Raw genomic sequence first — 15,623 nt, forward strand, 5'->3', positions numbered from 1 at the left:
TCCCTTACAAGGATAATCAGGTGTTTATCCTGTAAACATTTGTGCAGTGATGAACTCTTAAGTTTTTAAACTCTTAAAGATGCATTTAAAAAGGGATGTGAAAAAGCTACTCCCTGAAACAGATGTTTTTTGTATGTGCAATGGCAAGCAAGATTATTTCAGGCATTGTAGGGCTGGTTATCATCTAATAATTATAAGGACTTGAATTTTTACACTTAGTGAAATGGTAATTCACTGAATGAAGGGTTTCAAGCAAAAGAGTCATTTCATTTTTAATTAATCTGCCTCATGTGTCTTCACTCTCAATCCCAAACCTACTTTCATGGTGGGCAGTAGAGACACCACTTAAGAAACTCGCAGCAGTGGAGAGGGTGAGAAGATATGGATAGGTTCTGGATATACAGGTACTTAGAAAGTGGATTTAATGAGGGTTATGAAAGAAAAGTATCAAGATTTTGGTCTCTAAGATTTCCCCCATCGATTGAGATGGGAAAACTATGGTTGAGTTGGGTCTGGGAACAAATATCAGAAGATTCATAAGAATGTTGAGTTTGGACACAATTCTTTCAGACCAAATAGAAATGTAAAGACAGATGTGATATAAATGCCTGGAGTTAGGGAGAGATATCTGGATGGGAGATATGCATTTAAGAGGTATGAGCATATAGATAATATTTAAAATTATGAGACAGGTTAGATCACCAAGGATAGAGAATAGAGTACAGAAGGGAAGGGTCCAAAGCCTGAGTCATAGACCTTTCCAAAGTTAAAAGGTCAAAGGATGAGAGGAACATACAACAGAAACTAAGAAGGAGCATCTATCGAGAGAGTTGGCGAAGAGTGAAGAAACTGTAATACGTTGGAAGCCAAGTGAGGATAGTGTATCAAGGAAGAAAACATAAGCAATTATGTGAAATGTCCCTAATGCAGCCAATAAGATGGAGATTAAGACTGACTTTTGACTTTGGCAGTAAAGAGACCATCAGTGACCCTATTACAGGTCTTAGTGGACGTATGGGGCAAAACAAATGAACAAACAAAGAAAACCACAAAACTTGTGGAAGATTTAAGAAGAGCAATTAGTAATGTGACTATTGACTGTACTTTTGTGGAATTTTGGAGCAAAAGGAAACAAATAAATTGAGAAAAAAAGACATCAGGAGAACTGGAGCCAAAAGAGGTTGCTTTTTTTTTCTTTCTTCTTTCCAATTTTTTAGGGATTAATGCTTTCATGGTGATGGGAGGTTGGACTTGATTCTGTAAGGAATCTTTCTATTCAAAAGCATGAGGGAATTATTGGGCCGAAGTAGGTGAACAAGCAGAGGAGATGGGTTTAGCTGGGAATGCAGTTAGTTTATGTAGAGTATCAGGCAGGAAGTCAGAATATATGGGTACAGATGCCAGTATGTGGGTGGAAGCTGTGGAAGTTTTCTATAGATTGCTTAAATCTCAGTGAAATAGGAAGCAAAATTATCAGCTGAGAGTGTAGAGTGGGGAGGAGGTGGGTGTTAGAAGACAGAATTTGGAATAAGGGAATAAAATATAAAATAGTCTTCTAGGTGAGTAGGAAAACAAGATGACCAGGGAAAGATATTGACTGCTGGTCACCATAAAGGACCCACTTAAGGTTATGAATATGAATTTGAGATAAGTCTACCTGTTGGCACATTTTTTCTTCTAATTGTGGTTTAACTTCAGGTGTACATGTGGAATTATGCCTTGGACCCACACACATCTCACATTTAAAAATAATTTTTTTGTATCTTTCTTATTCTATTCAAAAGCATATTTTTGTGGTGCCTGGGTGGTTCAGTTGGTTGAGGTCATGACTTCAGTTCAGGTCATGATCTCACAGTTTGTGGTTCAAGCCCCACGTTGGGCTCTTTGTTGACAGCTCAGAGCCCGGAGCCTCCTTCAGATTCTGTGTCTCCCTCGCTCTCTGCCCCTCCCCCGCTCGTGCTCTGTCTCTCTTTGTCTCAAAAATAAATAAACATTAAAAAAAAGTTAACAAAAAAGGCATATTTTTAAATAATATACATTTTCATGTTATAGCTTGTCTGAGATGGTATTTTAAAACATAATACAAATGCCTGATAAAGTGTCTCTTAGACAATTGCTAATGTTTTTCCTCCTTTTGTTTTTTTCCCTCTTGATGGTGAATCTGATTTTAAAAACACAAAGCACCCACTTCAACTAACATAAGCATTGAAAACTATTTTAAAGATAAGTCTCCTTCCCTTCATTACAGATTAGGAAACCAAAGCCCACGGGAGAGGAATGGTACACAAAATTCCATTTACTTCTACGTGTATACACACACACACACACACACACACACACACACACACACACATAATTTTCCAACCAAACCTCACTTTTTTTTTAGAGCTTTGTCACAGATCCAACTCTGCCTTATGTTATGATGTGGCCAGGGGATATTACTTATTCAGATTTTGGCAGTCATATAGGAGCAAGCTGCTGCTGGAGCTTTCATTATAGATATTCTTCTGCAGAACAGGTGTGTAGAAAAAAGTCTATGCTAATTCCCAGCAGATGCTCAACCTGTGTTGTCCCATATATGCACCAGCTCAGCTGAAGCAGAAGTAACCTATCCCTGCATAATATCACTCACATTATTGAGAAAATGGCACTACTGTTGCCTGGTTACCTCTTCATTTTCTTAATTGCCTCTTCATAATGTGAGTTTCATAAGCTATAGCAACCCCATGGAAAAACCAGAATTACAGAGAATTACCACTGTCATCAGCTTTCCAATTTCCATTTGGAATTAAAAATCTAAATACCTTGACCTGTCTCTGCCATAGCTTTAGAACCTTGGTTAAGTAACTGAACTTTCTAGGACACTAGTTTCCTAACCTATTAAATGAATAAAATGGACCTGGTCAGTGGTTGAAGTACTTTTAAAGTAGCTACACTCAGGCTGTGTGAGATGTGAAAGTGAAGTAGAGGTTTTATTTAAACCAGAGCTCAATTGTGTACTCTCTGAACACCCTCCCACCTTCCTAGATTTCCTTGAGAAGCTACACAGAACCCAAGAGCTCCAAGGATCGTGCTTTTAAAACTGCTAGATGACAGGATCTAAATTTCTTTTGGCTCTGTCATTCTATAAGCCTTTGATGCTATGCCAGAGGGGTGTATGTGTGTATGTGTGTGCATGCGTGCTTGTGTGTGTGTGTGTGTGTGTGTGTGTGTGTGTGTGTGTGTGAGAGAGAGAGAGAGAGAGAGAGAGAGAGAGAGAGAGAGAGAGAAAGAGATGAATGAATGATTCAGGTAAAATATGCTTATGCATCTATTGTTGCACAGATAAATACCTTAATACCATAGATCATTGACTGTTTTATTTTTTCCCCAATGATGTAGTTTCAAAGGAAAAGAAGTAGGCTCAAAGTGAAATCAATATAGACCTTTGCCTTTTCATCTCATTTTTAAGCCCTATCATATAAATAAACCTGCATCTGTTAGAATTATTACGGTTAAAGGTGGTAGAGAATGATTAATATCAAAAATTTCAAAGTGGGAAAGAGACTGGTGATTCAGCCCTGCTAAGCTCCAGGTACTGGTCAGAGGCTGTATAGGCACCTGCCAGGATCCAGCCAAACTGCCAGCCGTCATGTGGTATCTGTCTTACACAATTCCTTATACGTGAACTGAATGTTAGCTCAATTTTTGTAGAAGTGAGGGAAAAAGGCCCCTTCATACAGAAGTGGCTAATGTAGAAGAGTTCACTAAAAAAAAAAAAAATGACACAAGTCAGAATACCTTTGATACTCTAATGAATAAACTGAAGTCTTTCAGTACTATTTTCAGGGGCACCTGGGTGGCTCAGCCAGCTAAGTGTCGGACTTGGGCTCAGGCCATGAGCTCGTGGTTCATGAGTTTGAGCCCTGCATCAGACTCTGAGCTGACAGCTCAGAGCCTGGAGCCTGCTTCAGATTCCGTGTCTTCCTCTCTCTCTGCCCCTCCCCCATTCACACTCTGTCTCTCTCTCAAAAATAAATAAACATTGAAAAAAAACTTAAAAAAATAAATACTATTTTCACAAATTTCTTTATATTTATCTCACTACAGAAGTAAAATAAATAATTACAACAGCTGGAATGTATTTAAAGTTCAGACAAGAAAGTTATTATTATTTGGATGTTAGCATTTTTAATATTCTAAAATATTTATTTTCAGCTTTTACGTAGCCGTATATATGTATGAAAGAGATTATAATGCCATGAGAAAAATTGTTACCACCAGCAATATATAAAAGTAGCTTGATCAAACTCTCGCAAATCTTAATTATTACCCATTTTTAGCTCTGCTAATATGATGCCATATTCTTGTTTTCATGTCATTGATTATTAGTGAGGATTAATATTCTTTAGTATTTACATATTTTTAATATTTTTTTTAAATTTTAAGTTGTTTTATAGAATAGAACAAGCTTTCCATTTCATTTTTTTAAGTGACTGAAAGGTATCACTTGCAGCAATAGCCAGTGTAGATTAACATTTATGTAATGTTTAGTGTTAAGGATTCATATGTAATATAAAAGTCCCCAAAGAGGAGCATTACCTCTTTGCCCATTAGATTCATGTTAATTATTCTATTATTTGAAATTAATATTCTCAAATTGCAGGCTGTTCCTATAAAATTTTATAATAATGAAAGGTACATTCCCCCATTACATCTCTAAGCCACTCACCGCAGATAACTACTATTACAACTTAATGTATACATTACTCTATGGTCTTGCTAATTTATATAGTACAGGTAAATACATATTAGAGGATGGGTTGCAACCAGGGAGGTCATAGTATAATAATTTTTGAAATTTGATTTTTCACTTAAGAATATATAATAATATATTTTTATATCAGTCCATGTAGATCCACCTCATTCATTTTCTTTAAGATTTTGTTTTTAAGTAGTCTCTACACCCAGTGTGGGACTTGAACTCACATCTCTGAGATCAAGAGTCACATGCTCTACCATCTGAGCCAGCCTGGCACCCCCATCTCATCCATTTTAATGACCTTTTCATAAGATTGTAAAATGTTGACATACAAATGTGTTTTATGATTTGTTTCCCAACTTTAGGCGTAGTAAAGCAATAAACATTATTGTGCATCTATATTTAGGCTCTGTGTGTGTGTTTCAGGAAGAGGGACTCTCAGAAGTAGAACTGTTCCATTAAAGTGTATGTGCATTTTCAGTTTGTAAGTCACTGCCAAACTGCCCCTGGTGAATGGGACTTGCCAGTTTAAAGTCTTATCAAGACTATATGGCAGCACCCATTTCTCTACATGTTGCCAACCCTGGCTATTATGAATGTTTTTAGAAATGTTGGCAATCTAATCACATTTTGTTTTAATTCTTACTCTTCAATTGTTCCTAAGTTTTCACACTCTTTTACAAGAACCATCTCCATATACGTGTTAAGGAATGACTGCAGTTTATTTTTAAAAAAATAATTTTTTTAATGTTTATTTATTTTTGAGACAGAGAGAGACAGAGTATGAATGGGGGAGGGTCAGAGAGAGAGGGAGTCACAGAATCTGAAACAGGCTCCAGGCTCTGAGCTGTCAGCACAGAGCCCAACGCGGGGCTCGAACTCACGGACCGAGAGATCATGACCTGAACTGAAGTTGGACGTTTAACCGACTGAGCCACCCAGGCACCCCTGGAAGGACTGCAGTTTAAAGCATATCTTGATTTCCTCTTCCATTCACTTGTTAATATTGGATTTCTAGAAACTTTCATGAGTAATGTCTAATTTTATTGGATGATAGTCAGAGAATGTGCTCAGAAATAACTTTTTTGGCTCCCTAAAAGAGAAACCCTATGGCTGTGCCGTCCTAGCAGCCTGGGCTGTGGGCTGGGGGATGTATTGCCATTTGGGTAATTGCTGAGGCGTAGAGTTGCTAACCGAACAACATGAACGGAAGACCCACTTTTAAGTAATTGTTTCACGATTGCTTCAAAAACCTTTATCATCCATACGTGGCATTCATATTTCTGTATAATAATTCCACATACACTACTGTCTTTGAGCTAAACAACCAGCTAATCTTTTTTCCCCACCTCCTAAAAGCTTTCCTGCCTTAGAAGCAGAACTTTTGCCTTCCTATGTTTCGTAAAGTTTGTATTTATTTTTCACATGACACGTATCTATATTTGTCTTTAGGCCTTCCACAAATTTATTCTAGAAAATCTATTTCTTTTCAATCAGATGATTAAATTCAATGTTTTCCCTAGATCATACTATATATCCCATACCTATATCCATGTCTATATTACAACTATGTGCAAAGTCAGGTTGCAGAGGGTTTGGTAAGAAACATATTTTAACCCTAGTTTAATAATTTGGAAACTACTTTTTAATAAGAGAATAGGGACTTTAGATCACCCAGTTCCATCCCCTCATTTTACAAAGACATAAATTAAGGAAAAGGGAACTTCCCAAGGTTATCCACTTAGTTGGTCATGACTCACTTTCATTCTGAACTAATGAACTAATGAGCATTATTTCTTTGAAAAGAAAAATTCACACAAACACCTTTGATCCTAATCAAGAAGAACAGGTATAGGTTAACTTGCTTCAGCATTTATAGTGTGTAATTCATTCTGGTTTAGAGATCATTATTCATTGAATCAGTAAGTGTTTGCAAGCAACATTGATGAGTCTCAGCTTTTGCATTTGAATGACTTCTCACGTTGGCTGCTCTTCCTTTCCAGATTATATGCAATTCCTCTGATGATATTGGTGTCCAGATTTGTCAGTTTATTTAAGCTACTTAACCAGATTAGTTTAGGCTTTTCCACTGTGTAGGACTACAGACCTAATTTATGCCTTAGTCATAAATCTTCTTAACAGAGGGCTTTCACAGCAATAGCAATTTTGATTTCCAATATTTAACAAGTAGTCTGAACTTACTTAAAAACCAAAATTTTAATGAAATATTTTAACTCACTGTTGTGTCTCTGAAGATGAATTAGTCTAATGTGAAGTTCTTTCAATGTTCTTTACTGAGCTTTCTCTAATTTTCATACAAGATTTAAATATTCAGCCAGATATACATACAGACATAGAAACTAGTATTTTGAACCTGATAAACATAGACATAGAGGACAGCCTTTCCAACTACATTTGGGATATAGAGTTCTCCCAAGATAAACACTATAGTATTTTCAGTTCTTTGTTTTTTGTGTTTTGGGTTTTGTTTGTTTGTTTGTTTTTTCCAAATACTCCACTTCATGTCTTCTTTGGTTTCCTTTCTTTCTTCTGCAACCAGCTCTTGTCATTGGTCATGAATCTGTCTTGGTCCCCTGTACTTTTTTCTTCCCATTTTCTTTTCCAAGGGTTTACTCCTTATGTAGATTCAGCCCTCACCTTTATATGCATAACATCTCGGTCTATGTCTCCTACTCCTATCTCCCCCTCAGGCTCATGAGCCCGTGTACTGAATTATCCCAAATTCAACCCAAAGTAAGTAAGTCTGAAACTGAGCCTATCATATCTCATACCTACTTGACCTTCCTCCCTGTTTAGCCTGTGGAAAACATGTGTCAGGTCTCTGGAACTTAAAATATTAACATGAACTATCATTTTATTTCTGTCTCTCCCCTTTTTCAAATTCACCAGCCAACTATGGTTTTCTGATGTATCTTTTGTAATGTTGCTCATATATTTGAGTTTCTACTGCTACAACCTTGATTGGAGCTTCAACCTACCTTTAAGAGTTCCCAGGTGATCTTGGAAACTTTTCCATAATCTTCTGCCCACAATTGCCAGATTAATCTTCCTATAACTTGCTTTCAGTAATTAGGACCGCTCTTCAGTTTCCTTCAGATGCAGTTAATGATCTAGTGAAAAATACAAGATTTTTCAGTTTTGTTGACTATTGCATGATTGAATTGGACTACATGTTTCTTGGCTTCCTTATGTCATTCTCTGCATCTATTGGTCTGAGTTACACAAACAGGCCTCTCACAAAGCCTTGGCTATTTTACTTCCACACTATCCTTCATTATTTCTCACATTGAATTAACCTTGTAATCTTCTTGGTCTACCCAAATTCTTCAAATTCATACTCTTCAAATTCAGCTTAAATCCTATCATTACCTGAAAATGTTGTTTAAAATTACTATTGCAATTCTGAAAAAAAATCTAGTCTTTGCCTCCCCAAAACCATTTTATCTGTGTTGTCATATTCATAGCACGACTGGAACATCTAAACAGGCTTCTATATAAGTGCCAGGTAAGAAACCTGGGCTTAAGTCTCAGCTCTGTGACTTCCAAGCTGCATATTTCCTAACAAGCCCATAATACAACACACACTGAGTCTCAGTTTGCTCATCTGTGAAGTAAGTTGGGTTAGATTAAATAGTCTTCAAATCTCTTTCAATCTTATGATCCATAAACCGATATTTAAAGGCATTTTGTGCAACGCAGTATAAAATATACTCTACTTTTATAAAATAAACTCTACTATTATAAAACAGACTCTATTACATATTTATCTGGTGATCATTAAATTTCTCAAGCCCCTGCCTTTATAAGAATATTTACACTCCGGAATCAAAATAATAGACAAACTATAGAATTGTTTTATTTCTGTTATTGTAAGAAACCAATTTATTTAGTTGACCTGCTACTAAAATATGATCCTTCCTACTAAATAGGTTCTGATACCAATTCTAGTATGAGGGGGAGTCCCCATACCAACAAGCAATTCTTGGGATATGAGCTGAGTGTCATAAAACGCAATTCAATTATAACTCTATTTACCTGGAGATAGCATTGGATTCCACAGGTTATAAGCTCAGTCCTGTAAGACTCCTCTCCCCCCACCTCCAGATGCCAGTCCTAAACCCAGGTTATCACCTGTGCTTCTGATGGGCCGGATACAAATTTGAGATTCCAGCAGCACCCTTCTTGGACTTCATACAGATAAACATGAAGGAATTACTGTAATTATAGGCAGAAGAAGCTGTTGATTGACCACTTATTGAATGCTTTCTATGAACTAGGACCGAAGCCAGAACTTAACATCACAAATGCTAATTTATAAGCATAGACTTTAATGTTTACAACAACATTCCAAGGTAGTTATTATTATTCCTATTTTGCAGAAGAAAAAAAAATGAGGTTAAAGATCTTAATCTCCCCACAGTCACATAGCAACAGTAGATGATAGCAACATCTACTATATTTTATTAGGTATCTTTTGAGGCTTAGAAACATTTCTGGAAAAAGGCTTATTTAAGGGGAATGATTATTTCTAAATGGAGGTGTCACTTAGAAAAGTGCCTGTCAAGGTAGCCTTAGAGCTGAGTCTTCTTTTGAAAGAAGAGTAGACTTTCCCTCAATCTCATGGGTAGAGAAGGCATTTTAGGCACAGAGAAAAGATTGACCAGAGTCAAAGAAGTAGAGGTCATGTTCAGGGAATTCTGGTGATTTGGCATGGCTGAACAGAAGAGAAAGATACAGACTTTGAGTTTGGGTGGGCAGGATATTAGAAGAGTGCATTACTCAACCCGGGAAAAAGTAATTGGAAGGTCTAGCCATTCTAAGCTTTTTCAAAGTCGACAGCTAAATCAGCTTGCATAACAGCACGCAGACCTACCCACCTGCTTAGTTTCTAATGCAATTTACTGAAAAGTTGTGTCTTCCTACACACTTCTTTATAACTAATTTGACCTATACCAGATAGCAGTTTTACAGCAGCTATAGTCAACATGAAAAGCTCTTTTTTCATGATAATTTTCTATTCTCTTTCTGGTCTACTGAGTTTCTAAGCAAAATTTTTCTTGTTCCTTTGTTCCCTCTCACAGGCTTGCGAAAGTTGTGCTCATCTCATTGTGAGCTTGAGAAGAGTGTGTGGGCTGCCAAAGGCAAACACAGTGAAGGTGAGTTATGAGGGTGGAGTTTCAGGTGCTCTCACCAACTTTGCTCTTCAGTATAATGGTGTAGCAACTGCAGAGTCTTTGTGTGGAGTGAAAGTTTAACACTAATGTGCAGGATCACGTTCATGTGATTAATGATCAATGTGACACTTTAGCTTATCATGCAGTTTGCAAAGCACATTCGCACCTGTAATTTACTTAGTTTTATCCCAAGCTGCTGGTGAAATTGCATTTACTTATAAATGTCCTATGCAAGATCTTACATACAAAAACATTTGTACCACTTGTTTTGAAGAAATGTATTCCCATTATAAAGTAGTATCTTGGTAGTCTTAGTAAGTATTAATAAATTGATCAGCTAAAGGCCACTGCACAAACCATTTGATATACACTTAATTATAACTCGTTTTTTTAAAGCTTTTTTAAAGTTTCTTTATTTTGAGAGAAAGAGTGAGAGAATCCCAGCAGGCTCCACACTGTCAGTGCAGAGCTTAATGTGGGGTTCTAACTCACAAACTGTGAGATCATGACCTGAGCTGAAACCAAAGGTTGGACACTTAACCAACTGAGCCACCCAGGTGCCCCAACATTTACTTACTTATAATTTTAGCATAAGATGTTTAATGTAGATTTTATATGGTTAATTTTTATATATAGGCAGTCCTTGAATTATTGTGGTTTAACTTACAATTTTCCATTTCACGATTATGCAAAAGTGGTAAGAATTTAGGAGAAACTGTACTTTGAATTTTGATCTTTTCCAGGCCAGTGATATGTAAACCATACTCCCTCATGATGCTGGGCAGTAGAAGCCACAGTTCCCAACCAGCCAGCCACACGATCACGAGGGCAAACAACCAATGTACTTAGAATCATCCTGTACCCATACAACCATTCTGTTTTTCACTTTCAGGAGTGTATTCAGTAAATTACATGAGATCATCAAAACTTTATTATAAAATAGGCTTTGTGTAGATGACTTCACCCAACTTCAAGTGTTCTGAGCACATTTAAGGTAGGGTAGGCTAAGCTATGATGTTCAGTAGGTTAGATGTACTACATGCATTTTTGACTAAAGATATTTTCAACTTATGATGGGTTTATTGGGACATAACCCAATGAACATATCTACATAAAACAACAAACTGCTGTAAAAACCTTAAAAGTTAAAAGTTAACAATAAACCAACACATAATAGGTAAAAGCAGAAAAATGCAAACTATATTTAGCAATCAACTTTTTTCCTGAGATCCAATAATAAAGAGAAAGAACAAGGCTATTAGTTAACCAACTGATTAGTTACTGATTAATGAAGTTAATTAAATTGTTGTGGTTAGAAAATAGATCACCCAGAAAGTAGATAATCAAACAAGAAAATATGAAAACAGAGAGACAAACATTGGTAATACTTGTTACTCTTTTTTTATTTTTTTCTTAAAAAAATTTTTTGATGTTTATTTATTTTTGAGATTCAGAGAGACACAGTATGGGGCGGGGGGGGGGGGGGTGGGGAGGGGGAGAGAGAGAGGGAGACACAGAATCTGAAGCAGGCTCCAGGCTCTGGGCTGTCAGCACAGAGCCCAGCGCAGGGCTCAAACTCATGAACCATGAGGTCATGACCTGAGCCAAAGTCAGACACTTAACCGACTGAGCCACCCAGGCACCTCTAGAGAACTCTTCATGGGAGAATTTACTCTGACCCAAGATATTCCACTGCCTCAACACCATATGGAGATGGGTATATTGAGCTACCATAGCCTAGTGCTATTAACCTTTCAAATTGTATAACTCACTTTCCTTGTCTTGATTCCAGGCTTTGCAGAAATCTTTGCATTAGAATCAATTTTCCAGTGTGTGTGTTTTGGGTAATGTTTGCTGAATATGCGCCATAATTTCCAGTATCCAAAGCAATACTATTTTCCATGACATAACAATAATTTTATTAGTATTGTATTGGCATCATTTTATTCCAAGGTTTGTACCCTTTGACCAACATCTCCCTATTCCTCTATCTCCATGACCTGGTAACCATCATTCTACTTGGTTTGTAAGAGTTCAACTTTTTTAGATTCCACATGTAAGTAGTAACTTACAATAATGTCTTTCTCTGACTCATTTCACTTAGCCCTCACATTGTCACAAGGAGCAGGGTTTTCTTTTTTTTTTCCATTAGAATAATTTCCACTGTGTGTGTGTGTGTGTGTGTGTGTGTGTGTGTGTGTGTGTGTGTTTATCCATTGACAGACAACTTAGGTTGTTTTCATGTCTTGGCTATTGTGAATAATCTTTCATTGAACATACAGGGTGCAGCTATTTCTTTGATGTCCTGTTTTCATTGCCTTTTTTTTTTTCATTTCTTTGGATATATACCCAGCAGAAGAGTAGCTAGATCATATGGTAGTTTGATTTTTAATTTTTTGAGGAAGCTCCACACTATTTTCATAGTGGCTGTGTCCATTTACATTTCCACCGACAATTCACAAGGACTCCCTTTACTCCACAGCCTTCCCAACATTTATTAATTCTTGTCTTTTTGATAATAGCCATTCTTTTTTTTTTTTTAATTTTTTTTAACGTTTATTTATTTTTGAGACAGAGAGAGACAGAGCATGAACAGGGGAGGGGCAGAGAGAGAGGGAGACACAGAATCGGAAACAGGCTCCAGGCTCCGAGCCGTCAGCACAAATCCCGACGCGGGGCTCGAACTCACGGACCATGAGATCATGACCTGAGCCGAAGTCGGACGCTTAACCGACCGAGCCACCCAGGCGCCCCGATAATAGCCATTCTAATGGCTATGAGGTGATATTTCATTGTGGTTTCAACTTGCATTTCCTTAATTAGTGATGATGAGCATCTTTTCATGCACTCGGCCATTTGTGTGTCTTCTTTAGAAAATGCCTATTCAAGTCCTTTATCCAGTTTTTAATCAATTTTTTTTTTTTGCTTTTGAGTTGTAGGAATTTCTTATACATATTGAAAACTGCAAACTCTTTATAGATAATTTGAAAATATTCCCTTCACTTCGTTGGTTTCCTTTTTTTGCTGATTGTTTCTTGGCTGTACAGACGCTTTTTGGCTTGATTTGGTCATACTTATTTATTTTTGCTATTGTTGCTGGCACTTTTTGTGATTTTTTTTTGTCATATCCAAAAAACTGTTGTCAAGACCAAAGTCAAGGAGCATCATCTTCATGTTTTCTTCTAGTAGTTTTATACTTGTGGATCTTCCATTTACATCTTTAATCCATTTTGAGTCAATTTTTGTGAGTGGTGTAAAAAAGGGGTCCAATTTTCCCTATTCTACATGTGATTATCCAGTTTTCCCAACACTGTATTGGTATTATTAATATATCCTGAAAACTTGGTTGCCATGACTCCACCTCTGAAAGATGTTTTGCGTCATTCTGTCAAAATCAGATTTCTGAGACTATAACGAAAAATCAATTTCTTACTACATATAAGTAAAGACCACCTTAGGATGCCTCTCAGCTATCAGTACACTAGCTTTTCTCTGATATAAAGTTTGTTTATATGTTTAGTATGTTTAGTACTTCACATCACTCACAATTTTGCCCCTAAATAGCTTTCTTGTATTAAGTAACACACACAGGAAATTATCTGAAGTTTCCGCATACCCCCCAAAAAGGCAGGGTACGAAGCTGGCAAGGGTAATGGTGAATTAATGAAGAACCACATGACTAAAAACAGGCTTTTGGATAATGTCAAGCAACAATTAGAGTATTAGCAGAAACTGGTATTTATCAAGTTATTCTATGTGCCAAGGACCGTGTTAAACTCTGTGTGGGTTGACTCCTCTTGGCAACTCTATGAAGCCAGGGTTATAATCAACTACAGATCAGGCGAGGATCAGACATGTGGAGTAACTTGTCTGTGGTCTAGCTACTTCTTCCCTTCCCAGGGGCCTGAACTAGGACTTGAACCAGGACTGTCTCCTAAAAAGACAGAGCCCTTGACCCTTTCAAGACATTGGTGTAATCCTACAAATATGTGACACACAAAATTTCCAGCTGTGGAAATTAGAATTAGATGTGTTTCTGGAAAAAGAATATTGTTAGTTTTGTCTTCAAACCTGTGTAAGAGATGGTATTCTTACATAATAAGTTACCAAAATCCTATGTTTGGATAAATACATGACTAAAGAGGAGAAGTATAATTTACAAGGCAACTCTAAGTGGACTTTTGAAAAATTCCACAATTCCACAGTTCTTATTTTTATCACAAGTGAGTAATTTGTCACATTTAGACTCACCGGTGATGTTAGATGATATGCCCTTTCTATCCTAGTAAATGCAAATTTCATAGAGAGTTTCCATTTGTCATCAACAAATTGACATCCTGGGTCCAACCTGTTTTTTTTTTTTTGTTTTTTTGGTTTTGTTGTTGTTGTTGTTGTTGTTGTTGTTATCAAGGCCTAGGCTTCCCAGGCCTACCTGCTCTGGAACTATGTGACCACAAACCAGACTTATCAGAGAACACCCCTTGTCTCCTTTCCGAAGGAGAGGAAGCAATCCTCCCTACTCATTTTTGTATATTCCTTAGTGTCAAGTCAGGGTATTTACTAGTTTGTTTTTTCTTGGGAGTGAGAGGCAAGTTTTGTCACATATAGCTTGTTTTGTTTCACATTACCTTATTTAGGTATGATTGGCATGCAAAAGCTGCATTTAAAGTTTTTGTTTTTGTTTTTGTTTTTGTTTTTGTTTTTGTTTTTGTTTTTTTTTTTTTTACGTTTTTTATTTATTTTTGGGACAGAGAGAGACAGAGCATGAACGGGGGAGGGGCAGAGAGAGAGGGAGACACAGAATCGGAAACAGGCTCCAGGCTCCGAGCCATCAGCCCAGAGCCTGACGCGGGGCTCGAACTCACGGACCGCGAGATCGTGACCTGGCTGAAGTCGGACGCTTAACCGACTGCGCCACCCAGGCGCCCCAAAAGCTGCATTTAATTAATGTACACAACTTGATGAATTTGGAAATAAGTATCCACCTGTGAAATCATCACCACCATCAATGCCATAAACATATCCACCACTTCCAAAATTATCCTTCTGCCCCCTTTATTTTTTTTTCTTTTTTGCAGCAAGTAGAATGGTGGTTACCAGGGGCTAGAGGGAGGGGAAAATGAAAAAGTGTTAGTCAAAATGTACAAAACTTCAATTATGCAAGTTGATTAGATTCTGGAGATGTATTTATGGTAAGGTTAATAATACTGTATTGTACACTTAAAATTTTGCTAACAAGATAGATTTTATGTTATGTGCATTTGTTTATATCAAGAGACTTTGTTACAATTCCATTGTTCCTGTTAGTCTATCCAAACTCCTTATAGTCAGTCTCCTTGATAGTTCTGTGTCTACATAGGGTTTGTTAACTCATCCTGTGATTCTGTCTTCAATATATTTGCATATCTCAACTGCTTATCGCCTTCACTGGTACCACTGTGGTCTGAAATCCCATCACCTCCCCCACCGGAAAATTGAAATACCTTCTAACCAGTGTCCACTCTAGTCTTTACTCCCTCCTCCACCTCTCACACAACTCTTCTTTTTTTTTTATTTTTTATTTAAAAAAAATTTTTTTTTTAACGTTTATTTTTTTTTGAGACAGAGAGAGACAGAGCATGAACGGGGAAGGGTCACAGAGAGAGGGAGACACACAGAATCTGAAACAGGCTCCAGGCTCTGAGCTG

At 37.1% G+C, this 15,623-nt stretch overlaps 1 protein-coding gene across 1 annotated transcript in view; it reads left to right on the forward strand.

Annotated features, from left to right (window-relative positions):
• ANO3 (anoctamin 3) overlaps positions 1-15,623 on the forward strand; it is a 427,436-nt gene that overhangs the window by 117,416 nt on the left and 294,397 nt on the right. The window contains exon 2 of the mRNA XM_058688488.1: positions 9,844-9,918. Within this exon, the coding sequence (XP_058544471.1) occupies positions 9,844-9,918 (75 nt within the window). The remainder of the gene's footprint in view (positions 1-9,843; positions 9,919-15,623) is intronic.

The sequence above is a fragment of the Neofelis nebulosa genome, chromosome 10, assembly GCF_028018385.1.
Source record: "Neofelis nebulosa isolate mNeoNeb1 chromosome 10, mNeoNeb1.pri, whole genome shotgun sequence".
Taxonomy (NCBI): domain Eukaryota; kingdom Metazoa; phylum Chordata; class Mammalia; order Carnivora; family Felidae; genus Neofelis; species Neofelis nebulosa.